The sequence below is a fragment of the Colias croceus genome, chromosome 20, assembly GCF_905220415.1.
Source record: "Colias croceus chromosome 20, ilColCroc2.1".
Classification (NCBI taxonomy): domain Eukaryota; kingdom Metazoa; phylum Arthropoda; class Insecta; order Lepidoptera; family Pieridae; genus Colias; species Colias croceus.
The window spans coordinates 2,879,636-2,894,173 of NC_059556.1; the positions used below are offsets into that span (position 1 = coordinate 2,879,636).

The 14,538-nt window shown below is 30.6% G+C and overlaps 1 protein-coding gene across 3 annotated transcripts in view; it reads right to left on the bottom strand.

Moving 5' to 3' along the window:
- LOC123700890 (atrial natriuretic peptide receptor 1) overlaps window positions 1–14,538 on the bottom strand; it is a 245,144-nt gene that overhangs the window by 19,634 nt on the left and 210,972 nt on the right. For all 3 annotated transcript variants that reach the window (XM_045648257.1, XM_045648255.1, XM_045648256.1), the window contains 2 exons: window positions 14,071–14,209; window positions 7,564–7,645 (listed from right to left, as the gene is read on the bottom strand). In XM_045648257.1, the coding sequence (XP_045504213.1) occupies window positions 7,564–7,645; window positions 14,071–14,209 (221 nt within the window). The remainder of the gene's footprint in view (window positions 1–7,563; window positions 7,646–14,070; window positions 14,210–14,538) is intronic.

Below are 14,538 nucleotides of genomic sequence, written 5' to 3' on the forward strand. Positions count from 1 at the left end.
GTCAAACTATGTTTTGGTATGTTTTGCACTGTAAGTCAAAGATGTATAAATAAATTGCTCCGCTACTGTTTATCTTAGCGTTATGATAGCGCGATCAAGCAAAACATACTCTTCAATTTTATAATATTTAGTAACTATTACTAGAATATAACATAACCAGCTGACAAACACTACATAATATTAATATCATAATTATACACGGGAATGATTTTGATCATTGATTGTTTCGTTCAATTTTTAGCAGAGCTTGCACTGAGCAGATTTTGAAAATTAGTAATAGTTAGTAAATGTTTCTTCACAGCTTCTTAAGCTGTTGTCTGTTTGATATTGAACTGATCATGATGTTAATATGCATATAACGCTCTATAAGAAATTATATCAATACTATGTTTGTTGCTCTGCCAGTTTTATATACAACCATAACTTCAAAAAATGTATAAACTTGAACATCTTTCAGAGCATAACAAATTTTTATATAAGGAAAAATTCTTTAATCCAAGAGCAAAACCCGCAAGTTATGTCTAGTTCTAAGCAAATATGCGGTCAAATGTTTCATAGTGGAAATTCTCAGAAAATGCAGAAATAGTTGTATACACGAGGATGTAAACATAGTATTATATTATCTGTGAATATAAATCACACATTCCATACATACCAAGAGTAAACAGATTATATATACGGCTATTAGATATGTTGTATGCAATTTATAGCTTAATCGATGTCGTTATGCTATGCAATATTGAATCATAATTGCACATCAGACTTTATGCTTTAATTGAATAGACTCTAATGTCATTTAATTATGATTGCATGTTATGATAATAATTGTACGCGTTTTCTTCGCATAGCGATGCAATGTAGATATGAAAATAGAGTTCGTATAACTAAAATTTTATTTGAAATTTGACGGGAGATTCTACAAAACAGGACTAAAGAACAGATTGTAACTATTAAAAGGGTTTCTTCCTTTAATTAATATTTATTCTTTATTATTTTTATAACCTATTCATACAGAATCTATACTATATAATTTTATAAAGCTGAAGAGTTTGTTTGTTTGTTTGAACGCGCTAATCTCAGAAACTACTGGTCCGATTTGAAAAAATCTTTCGGTGTTACATAGCCGATTTATCATCACGCTAAGACCAACAGGAGCGGAGGCACGCGGGTGAAACCGCTGAGCGCAGCTAGTAAGATAATATACAAAGTTCTTTTAGAATTGAGTCAAATTCGAGACAAGCGTCTTTTTAACTTAGGTATCTATATTATTCAGTACTATGACGTTAAAAAGCAGATATTTTCGGTTAATAATTTCTCTTGAAGGTGTAAGGTTAATACTTTTTCCAAGTTTTATTTGAGCGAAATGGCAAGCGTTTGAATAAATTATAGACTGGTAGACGTCAAAACTGTCGATTGTGGAAAAGAAAATCCCATTTCATTTTTAGTGTCGCTAAAAGGGATTCGTTTTTTCGTTACCTAGCTGTGTGATACGATGAATTAAACGGATCTATTTTTATAGTGTTCCTGAAATAAGATTGCGAGTTTTTTGTTAGACATATATATTACAGAGCATGTCGTTTTAATTTGATTGTAAAATATTACAGCAGAATTAAAGATTTCCGTATATGAAAACAATTTGGGTGGTGTTTTATACACTTTTAACTACAAACATGATTTTTCCATAATATCAAATCCCTTTCACCAAATCAATATTATCTTTTAAATAATTTAGATAGTATTAATCAATGAATATGTATGTCGTTAATCTGTATTCAAATATCTTAGTCGTCATAAAATTTATATCAAAGTTAGGGCTGATTTTTCAATCAAATGAAATCTAATAAAGTATTACACGAACATATTAAAATGTCACCTTTAAACTGTCAAATACGGACAATTGGAATAAATTTTTGAAATGGTAGTTTAATATGTTATTCGACGAATAAGTTTTAACCAAGGATTGAAAAATCGGCCCTTAGGTAAATAAAAAGTTAACCTGTACAGGTTAAATATTACAAGTAATGCTACAGATTAATAATTCATAGCCTGATCTCAAGGTATTTTGTATCGTCATCTAGATTAATAAATTGTTTCTCGAAGTACTCGAGTATAATATTACGGGCTGGATATTTGAGAACTATTAGAATCTATAGGGTATTAGTAAGACAATAATGATGAATAATATTGAAATAATTTACGATAATTTACTGGGCATATATTTGGATACATATTGATATTTTTGGCTATTCAATAATAAATTACAAAAATTCAACGAAAATCAAACACGTCATAATCTAAATGTTTATGTAATTTATATAAATTTTCTTATAATACAGACTCTGGTTAGTTTTAAATTCGATTGGTACTTCAAGAAATATTTATGATAGATAGATATCATCTGCGTATAATTAATGTAATCAATTAGATGGACAGAAAATAATATCGTTGAACCAAGAAAATATTATAAAGAGCTATGTTCATGTTCATTAACTTATTACTAACTAGCTTCCGCCCGCGACTCCGTCCGCGCGGAAAAATTAAGAAAAGTTAAGATTTATTTTTTTTCTACGTATTTTTCCGGGATAAAAAGTATCCTATTTTATGCCCAGGATAATGAAGTATAATTATACCAAGTTTCATCGAAATCGGACCGTTAGTTTTCACGTGATGCCTGAACATACATACAGACAGACAGACAGACAGAATTTTTTTTAATCACATATTTGGGTTTGGTATCGATCCAGTAACACCCCCTGCTATTTATTTTTTCAATATTTTCAATGTAGAGAATTGACCCTTCTACAGATTTATTATATATGTATAGATAATATAATGTTAAGTATATTATTAGTTTTTGTATACTACAAGGGTAAATATCATCATTTCTTATTCCGTTCCTTACAAAAGTAATATGTGATGTAGTAAAATAAACAATAAAATTTCGCTATAAAAGTCCCGAAAACGCATTCCATTTCCTTCCGAATCATTTTATTTTCTTCACAATATTATGAAGACTAAGGATTATATATAATACTTCTATACATATTATTATAAAAAATAGTTTCCATGAAAGTTACATAATGTTTATCGAGAAATGGGCTAATTTTTTTATCCCGGTTTAAACCGAACGAAGCCATGTAAAGTGGCTAGTTCTATAAGTAAAGCTACTTATATTATTGACAAACAAACAATATTAAAACATAAACATATATATTTAATCAATACTATCATCCTACGATGTTTACTCTAAAAATATAAGAGCTTTTAATATAAAACAGAAAATTTATTAAACAAATCTTCTAGAAAATTCTGTGAAAACATTAAAAAGATAAGAAAAAGCTTTTACTCTATTTTTATATTATTATTTTTGATATAATTAATTAAATGTGTTTGTTAAAAATATAAAAATACTTTCTACGAATCGTTCGATGCTTCAATTAGATTGCTTTGGATTTTTTAATCATTTATTAAGAGGTCTAGAGATCTTTGAAAATGATCATAATTAACAAATGAAGAACAATTGAAGATTCATCCAAATTATAAACTAACTTCTTTACATCTATATCATAATAATATAATATTTAACATGAAAGAGTGTTTAGTACTAAGGTTTTAACTGCTGAAAGGATTTTAAAGGACTTTGTTATTCTTTTTGGATTTTCAGATAAAAATTTAAGAAGCATTCCTTCTCAAACAATCTTCAGATAATGAAAAATAGACCATATGTGTATTAATACACCCGGGATGCACTAGCATTCAAATAAATATAGAATCAATTCGAAAATCGATGAACTCGATGAAATCGATGAACTCGATGAAATCGATGAACCCCGTCGATAGTTCTAAAGTAAACCCGAAAAAAGCAGACAAATGGAGAACCTCCTCCTTTTTAACATCGGTTAAAATATACCTGAGAAACGTTAGAGTACATATTATCTTGTTAAGAATTAAATATGTTTTAAACATTATCTATGATAGGAAACATGCACGCACCTATTTATAATAAACGAACGATCGATACTCTTTAGCTGATTGATTGATGGCTCTCACATTTATGCTTACACTGTCATTGAATGTTCGGAATATTATTTTGCTGTGTAACGAACACTATCTATTATTTAATAAATTAAATCTTCAATATATCTTAAACTTAATATTACAATTATTGAGTAAAAAATAAGTATGTATTTTTTAAATTTAATTTCATAAACTGATTTGAATCTGAGTTTAAATTTTACCACATATTTAAAGGAGAATGCCCATGAAAGTATGGACTACAGTATAGTGTTGCGTCAATGCCAGAGTGGTTTTGGAGGGTTCTTCGATATTCAAAAGATTTTTACCAATTGATTTTTTTGTGATAAAAACAGGGGTTTTCAAGATATTGAGAAAAATGTGAATTAACCTCAAAACTTAAATAAACCCGATTTAGTTAGGTTTATGTGTGATTTAGGTAGTATTTTATCGTCTGAAGGTTATATTTCGTTTAACATATTATTTAATCTATGCGTAGAGCTTATGCTTTCAGACAAAGTCTATCTGTTCATCGGCTAGTGTAGGTAGGCACCAGAAATCTTCCGGGACGGATTTCAAGAAAACCTAAATATATATTTTAAAAATGCCAATAGAGTTTTTATTCGGTTAACATATTGTTGTTGTTGTTTGAATCATTTTTTCACTACATATTCGAAGAAAGAAACAAATAAGAAATAACTGGTTACCTACCAAGCTATGTCACAATAATATTTTTTTATATATAGATATTTATATTATTTTACTTCACTATCTATGTTAAAACAACCTACAGTGTATAAACAATACCTTACAGAGTGATTTTATGTTAATTGATTTTTTTGTAATTCAATGAAAACAATAATCGATATTAATACATTTAGCTATTTACCATAGTAAATGTCATAATAGTTACCGCTTGGTTACCGTGGTAACCGATAATGGATACTAAATCTATGGTAACGGATCTAAACACAGAACAGTAAGGATCTAAACAATTACATGTCTTATTAGATTTTACAAAACATTCCCTGATCAAAATATTATATTTTCCGATAGTAAGAAGGCCTCTAAATTGCCGAGATTTTTTATAATAGTATTTTTATTTTGATGCATGAGAAAAACCTGTACCAAAAATGTAAACGGTAATGGACACTAAATCTATATAATAACGGATCTAAACAATTACATGTCTTATTAGATTTTACAAAACATTCCCTGTTCAAAATACATTTTCCGATGGTAAGAAGGCCTCTAAATTGCCGAGATTTTTTTTAATAGTATTGTTGTCTTGATGCATGAGAAAAATCAGTACCAAAAATGGGCATTCTCCTTTTGAAAGTCATGTCATTATATTTATTAATACTTACGTTAATTCAGATACATTTAATAACATGCGATGAAATAGGTGTGTTGAACTAATAAAGCCTTAAAACAAGTCTAACGTTACTTTTACAAGAACATTTTGTCTGTATTTTAAAAAAGAATCATGGTGTTTTATCAACAAAGAAACAGATAATTTCAACACTAATAGTAAATAAATTATCCACAATTGAATTTAACATAGTCTACATATAATAAAATGAGCGATTCGTATCTCGAAAATGCATTTTATTCATGAGAAACCCGTACATTTTCAATGTATATGCATCGTCTTATAAATAATTTAACACACGTATTCTCAACGGATGTAAAAGTTAGAAGTTAGTTAGGTTTAAAATGAATTCATTCATCTTCTAATATAAAAAAATGAATCGCAAAATGTGTTGGTAAGCGCATAACTCGAGAACGGCTGAACCGATTTCGATAATTCTTTTTTTATTATATTTCTTGAAGTACGAGGATATGTACCACGGGCGAGGCCGGGGCGGACCGCTACTTCATATTATAAATTTAAACAAGACTGCAATGATGAATATAATATGTTGTAATATTTATAGCTTGTACATAATTTAAAACTAATTGTGTCCCCCGGATTTCAATTTATCGCTTCGCTTCGCCCGCACGCGCTGTATAAATAGAGCGTGTGTGCCGAGCACTCGTGTCAGAAGTGAAACTTCTTTGGCAAGATTCAAGACCAAAATCATGGCTTACTCCATGCCGTGACGGTATTGCTATGACGCGACCTTGAAATTTTCTCAATGCGCCTAATGAAGTTTCAGTTCAACAATTTTCTAATTTGCAGGCCGGTAAAACAATCGCAAGGTTACCTGTTACCTCCTGTTACATGTTGTTAAAGCCAATAATCTAATTTTACTAAATACCTTTTAGTACATTCACAATAACATCATGCATTGATATACCTATAACATCAGAATCATAATACTATTGGGATTAAACCTTATACGTGTTATACAATATTTTAATCCATACTAATATTATAAATGCGAAAGTAACTCTGTCTGTTACTCAATCACGCCTAAACTACTGAACCAATTTGCATGAAATTTGGTATGGAGATATTTTGATACCCGAGAAAGGACATAGGCTACCTTTTATTGCGAAATATGTACCACGGTTGAAACCGGGGCGGACCACTAGTTTACAATAAATAAACTTGTCCCGTTCAAGAAACATCTATATGTATTATGGTGTACTAAGTTCGTTTTTTACCCATTTATATTAAAATAAGACATGCATTAGTCAACCGTATAATATTTCGGGAAGTTATAAATCAGGAAAGTAAATATCAGCATCTACGCGAAAACAAATTTTATTCCTTCCTTGTTTTAACAGTATTTTGTAAGGAAAACAACCTTTTTACCAGTACCTAACGGTAGAAAAGTTTAGGTAATTGCTAACAAGAGAATACTCGAAAGTTTTTGTTCTTTCGTGGAATTTAGTTTACTCTTATTCCCTCGTAAACATTTATTAGTGTTGAAGATATTCAATGCGAATAAAATACAATTATTTCATTCGATGATTATTTCTTGAAATTTCATGAGACAGATAATAATATAAGAATTATTTTTATATCTTACGAAAATAGTCGATTTATTTACATCGTATTTTATACTGTGATTTTGTGCATTTCATCAAAAACACAACATTTTAATAATAGACACTACACTAAAAAGTTATTGATACTAAAATAAACCAATTTCATAGAATGTTTCCGAAATCACAATGTAAACTTTGAATGCTATATAAAACCAAAAATATCAATTTCAACAATTGTATAACCTTCATCAAATTGTGCACACTAATTACAGATTTAGATTTAATATAATACATATAATAGCTGATTGTGCAGGGAAACAATTCTAGAACAATCGGTTAAAATGCAGCTTTTTAATGGTAACATAACATAACATAATGTATGTATACTTACATTATAATCAATTTTTGAGTTAAATCACAACAAACAAACAATGAAATATCCTTTTTATTATATTATAGACAAAAGTTAATCATTCACATTACGAAAATATTCAAACGTTGTTTAAACGTAATAATTTGTGCACGCAAATTCCGTACTTATTACCTACAAATGTTATACAAATAAACAAATAGTTGCAGATTAATAACAGCCAATAGCAGCTGTGTACTTACCTATAAATAAACACGGACAGTATTGCCAAGATCACGACCACAGAGCTCAGAACGATAGAGAGGATCGCATACACTGGTAGAGCTGTAACAAAATGAACAATCAATTAAAATTATTAAAATATTTGGCAATGAAATAACATTTTGTACATCTCATTTATTACATTTTGTACAGGAAATTATATTTTGTACATCTCTATATACATAAAATTCTCGTCTCACAATTTTATTTACCATACTCCTCCGAAACGGCTGGACCGATTCTGATGAAATTTTGGGTGCCTATTGGATAGATCTGAGAATTGGCCAACATCTATTTTTCATACCTCTAAAACGATATAAGAGTATGACAGAACAAGGTTTTAAAAATCTACGATTTCTGAGAGAAAACACAACCACAATAAATTATATTGTGTTAAGTCTACTTTAAAGTTTAAAGTAAATAAGACTTTGTATGAATAAAATGCGACCAAAATGAGAACATTTACGCATTTACTTGGCAAAGCAATAAACATTATTTATATAAGTACTAGCTTTCCGCCCGCGGCTTCGCCCGCGTTTTCAGAGAAAACCCCGAATACTTCCCTTTCCCGTGGGATTTCCGGGATAAAACCTATCCTATCTCTCAAGTTGGATCGAACTGCACATGGTGTGCGAATTTTATTATAATCGGATAAGTGGTTTAGGAGCCCATTGAGGACAAACATTGTGACACGAGATTTATATATATATTAAGATATTAATTCCCTTATTAACAACAATAGCTGATGGAATAGGTAATTATTTCGACAAAATAATTATATAATTTAAGAAGTGTTGTATTATTCGCTCCAGTAAATTACCAACTACAGTAATTATTACCAACACGAAATATTATTTATCATATGTTTTGTGTGGGAATTAGTGAGTGCTTGTAACATAATAGAATGTATGTATCATAATCGTTCTATGTATATGGACAACATTTTTCAAAAATCTTAATTTTTTTCCTATCAGCTATCTTTGGTTGAAAATCACGTCAAAATTCACGAACGAACAAAATGCAATAAGACATTATTTTAACGATATACTTTCACACGCATTCAATAAAAATATATTATTATGATATAACAAACTACAATATTATTATTTGTTAATAATAAAGGAGCCTGTATACCGAGCACACGTGTCTGAATTTAAACTTCTTTGGATTGAAAGATACCAAAATCGTCGCCTTACTCAAAGAGGTGACGGTATTGCCATGATGCGACCTTGAAATTTTACTCTCAACGCGCCTAAAGAACTTTCACTTCAAAAAATAAAGGGATAAAAATCGTTATAAACAGCATTATAATAAATATTAATATATTATAAATGACTTTGTTCACGTATGAAGATCAAACAATATGTGAGATGATTTCAATTACAAATAATATATAAATTAAAACTACATTTGATATAAAGATGAGGAACGTGCCGCGTCTCTCTTGGCCAAGATTACCAATAATAAGAATTTTTCAATTACTATTTTTAAAAGAAAAGTGCAAACAGATTTTTCTGATATAAATTTGAAAGTCAAATATATAAAATAAATAAATAAACGTTTTATTTCCACAAAGAATATGTTATATAAAACTATTGTGTCACTGTAAGTAACCATACTCCTCCAAAGCGGCTGAAACAATTCTCATGAAATTTTGTGTAACTTTAAAATTGAATAAATCTGACCTAATTTGAGTGAATCAGCCAACATCTATTTTTCACCCCCAAGTGATAAGAGTAAGGTAGAACAACGTTTGCCGGGAGAGCTAGTAGCTATGGGCTATGGGTTAGTCAACGTTTATGCGTATTTCAAAATTAAAAAATCTTTATTTGAAACATTATAACAAATTTGTACATAAACTTAAGGTGATTGCTACGATCTGTTCCCAGCCAATGTCCCGCTAGATGGCGCTGAATTCTACATTTCTAGTTTATTTGAGTTTTTGCGTAATTGGAAAAGATTAAGGTCGTAGGAATAGTCATGGCGATTACTGAATATTATATTTTATTTAAATATGTCATATCATTGCCTTAAAATCCACCCAATTCGGTAAAACCATGCGTTTTAACATCTGTCATTGCATACAGGGTCGTTTACACACACAGACGTATACAAAAATGATAAAGATTGAACTCTAGATGGCGTGAATGTAAAACAAGTTTGGCGTGTATGTATTTGAGTAGATAGTAGCATATTATATTCTGAATTTCTGATCCATGCCTATTCACTCAAAACTACCTAATAACACTAATGATTTGTAACAGTAAATTATTTCAATAGGTAGGTATTTGAACATTTCCCAACAAGACGTAAGAATAATTATTCGTAGGTATACAAGATACAATAACAAATCTAATACACTATTTATTATTTTATTATTTACTAGCGGTCCGCCCCGGCTTCGCCCGTGGTACATGTTTACGTTTTCTCTCCATAAGAAGTAAGAACCATCCTCGTACTTCAAGGAATATAATAAAAAAAGAATTATCGAAATCGGTTCAGCCGTTCTCGAGTTATGCGCTTACCAACACATTTTGCGATTCATTTTTATATTAGACTAGCGGTCCGCCCCGGCTTCGCCCGTGGTACATGTTTACGTTTTCTCTACATAAGAACCATCCTCGTACTTCAAGGAATATAATAAAAAAAGAATTATCGAAATCGGTTCAGCCGTTCTCGAGTTATGCGCTTACCAACACATTTTGCGATTCATTTATATATATATAAGATTATGTGAAAATAACCAGGAAGGTGAAAAACATATTTACGAAAACATAGTAACATATGGCTGTCGCTACAATAATTATATTTCAATTTTATCTTTTTATACCTAGTAGAACTGGCCGACGAATAAAAAAAATCGTATTAGAATACAATATATTACGGAACAAAAAAAGGATTGTAACTGAATTAGGTAGGTAGGTATGTTTGTTTCTGGGCGCACCGTTTTCGACGACGCGACGCGACGCGCGACGTAAGCGTATAGGTATAGGTACCTACTTTGCTAAAACAAACTAATAAAATTGTGTGTCTGTCTGAAAATTCGGAAAAGCATATTTTGCAAGTTTGTGATTACTTTGATAGTTTACCGATTTATAATAATTGTAATTGTAATTGTATAATATATAATTTGCAATGTGGTGAAATTTCATAAAAATCACGGGCCAATTTTTTGTTTTGAATCCCACCGAAAATATAATTGCGTTATTAGAATAATTAATTACTATACCTACCCACGATCAATTATTACAATATAGTCTCAAATGCATACTAGAGAAATATTGCAATTTGATTCAATTAAAATGCATAGCATACAAAAATAAATTCACAACACAAGAAATTCCGCGCGCAAATCATAGCGCGTGTCAATGAAATCAAGAATGTTTTATATCAAGCCGACGCGGACGAGCGACGACGCGACGCCGAACAAAAGTACCTACGACGGACGACCACGCTTCGAGTTGCCAAACACACAGCCAAACAACAATAATGAGTAATAAATTGTTTACAAAAAAAACAAGTTTTCCATTTTTCTGTATGAGTAGACAGAACTTCAAAACGCCACCTGCTACGGTTTATATTATGAACGATGGTTATAAAAATAAAAGTTATATTTGTTGGTGTAAACTATTTTATTGATCAATAATTTTGGAATTTAAAACTGTCAACATTGATTACAATAAAACGCAGTTTTATTTTATTACACTATTGTTTTTTTATCAAAACATGTATTTGAAGTACCATATAATATTATGCTGATCCAAGCATTTTCACTCAAAACTAATATCACTAATGATTTGTAAAAGTAAATTATTTCAATATACATTTCATAACCAACAAGTAAGAATAATTATTATTATTCCTACCTACAACAACAAACCTAAAACACTATTTACTATGGGAAAATAACCAGGAAGGTGAAAAACATTATATTATTATTTACGATTTCGACGCACTCGACTTTTAGTAAAATATAGTAGGTAAACATAATATTATGGTTTTGATTTTTGCTACTAGTATAAGAAAACTGCGTGTTCAAACTACTTGTTTGTCTGTCTGAAAATTCGGAAGTACTTTGGTACTAGTTTACCGATTTATAATAATATTGTATATATCGTTGTTTAAAAAATATTCAAACACAATAAAATATGATATACTGATTTATCACTGGTTTCAGTGATGAACTGATGAGTCAATGTTAGCCACTATACTTTCGTCATACGTGTGTATGATTGATGTGATTTGCAACGTGGTGATATTTCAGAAAAATCACGGGTCAAATTGTCCCACCGAAAATATAACTGCGTTATAAGAATAACTATACCTACGATAAATTATACATAATACAATATAGTCTCAAATGCATACTAGTGAAATATTTTATTTGAATCAATAAAATAAAAAAAAAATAAAAAATAATAATAATACAAAAATAAATTCACAACACAAGAAAATCCGCGCGCAAATCATAGCGCGTGACAATGAAATCAAGAACTTTCGAGCCGACGCGACGCGGACGACGAAGGAGCCTAACAAAAGTACCTACAATCATAGGCGGCTCGTGACAAAATTGTATGGCCGTGTTCACTTGAAATAAAACAACGAAAATAGGTACCTACAATAGCGTTAGCAGTACAAAAAAAATGAGCACCACATTATAAATGTCTATTTAATATTTATACACTAAAAATTATAGAGTATTTCAAAACGAATTCAATTATTATTTAGCAATAATTAGAAAATCCCCGAATTTGCATTCGTGATCGTATTCATAGTGTTTGTCTACACTAATATTATAAAGAGGAAAACTTTGTTTGTTTGTTTGATTGTAATGAATAGGCTCATAAACTACTGGACATTTTACCAATGTTTGCAAGTTTGTGATTACTTTGATAGTTTACCGATTTATAATAATTGTATACTTATATCATTGTTTAAAAATATTCAAACACAATATGATATAGGTACTGATTTATCACTGGTTTCAGTGATGAACTGATGAGTCAATGTTAGCCACAATACTAATCACTTTCGTCATACATGTGTATGAACTATGATTGATGTGATTTGCAATGTGGTGAAATTTCATAAAAATCACGGGCCAATTTTTTGTTTTGAATCCCACCGAAAATACATATATTACTAATTGCGTTATTAGAATAATTAATTACTATACCCACGATCAATTATTACAATTTACAATATAGTCTCAAATGCATACTAGAGAAACATTGCAATTTGAATCAATTAAAATGCATAGCATACAAAATTAAATTCACAACACAAGAAATTCCGCGCGCAAATCATAGCGCGTGTCAAATGAAATCAAGAATGTAATTTATATCAAGCCGACGACGACGCCGAACTAAAGTACCTACAGTACCATTTACCTTCAGTGTACAATACAGTTTACAGACCTACGACGGACGAACAATAATGAGTAATAAATTGTTTACAAAAAAAAACATAGTTTCTAAGGTCATTAGTTTTATTTTATTTTATTGTTATTTTCTTTGAACGATTGGAAATGAAATTACTCAATTTTTACACAGAACTTTGATTTATTAGAATTATGCTCATTATGTATAAGATAACGAGCGCGAATGCACGACATCTAGCGCGTCTTAAGTCTAAACATCGCCTTTCGTTTAGACATTGACGCGCTAGATCTGTAATAAGTATATAGTCTATGCGCTAGATGTCGTGCTTTATGTCGTGTTTCGCTTGGCAAAAGTCACGCACACTACTGTAGAAGTGTCAAATTTTTCCGGTATTTTACTGTTGTTTTTCTAAGTAAATATTGTAAATTATTGATTAAAAAGGTCGAACGCGCACACATTTCATTATAGAGAAGTGATAAAATGATTAGTTTTAAAGAAATAGTGTCTGTGTTAAGTGTTTAGAGGTAATCAAAAATGTATGGAGGGACGGTCGGAACATCAACCTTAAATTACGTTGACATCCGTAAAAGCATAAGAGCTGTGGCACGGATGCCAACGCCCACCTCCATACAATATGAAATAAGTTCCATCTTATAACAATTTTAACAATAATATGCAAATTAAGTCAGTTAAAAGTAGAACAAAAAAGTAGTACAAAATTCTAGATAGCAGGTGTGTTTGTGAGACTTAAGATGTGTATTCGTGAGTGTATGAGTTTATGAGTGTGTGAGTATGTGAGTGTGTGTGGGATTTAGGGATAGTTTCTGGATAATCGATGCAGTAGTTTCGGCGGAGTATGGTAACTAACATTTATTTATTTATTAACACTTTATTGTGCTGGCATACAAATAAATCCTTAAAATTAAAACTTATAATCACTTAAGAGTGATCTCTTCCAGGCAACCTACTGTGTGGAGTAATATTATGAAAGAAGTACAAAAATATATAAATATAATATATACATATGATCTACAATAAATACATACATATAACATTGTACCAGGAGAATTTTTTACATAGCTATACCTAAATAACACAAGTACTCACAATTATCAGGGCACAAGGAGCCATCAAAGCCACAGCGCGGCGTGTCCGGCGGGGGGCTGGTCCGCCCGCCCGCCCAGTGGATCGGCCGGTTTTCGACGAACTGTAGAGACGCGTTCGCGGCTATGTATGTAGCTACTACCTGTTGGTTATTATTGGCTATTAGTGGTAAGTTATATGTTAATCCAACAACCCGCACTTGGTCAGCGTGGTGGATTATAGCCTGTACCTTCATAGAAGGCCCGTGTATCAGCAGTGGGAACGTATATGGACTGGTGATATTATATCACTACAATATAGTATAAAACAATGTCACATTCTCTGTCCCTATGTTCCTGTGTATGCTTAAATCTTTAAAACTACGCAACGGATGTTGATGTAGTTTTTTTAATAGATAGAATTATCTGTCTTAGATACATCTACTGTGTACGTGTCTATACTGTAAAAATATCTGTAATGTATAATGGGAGC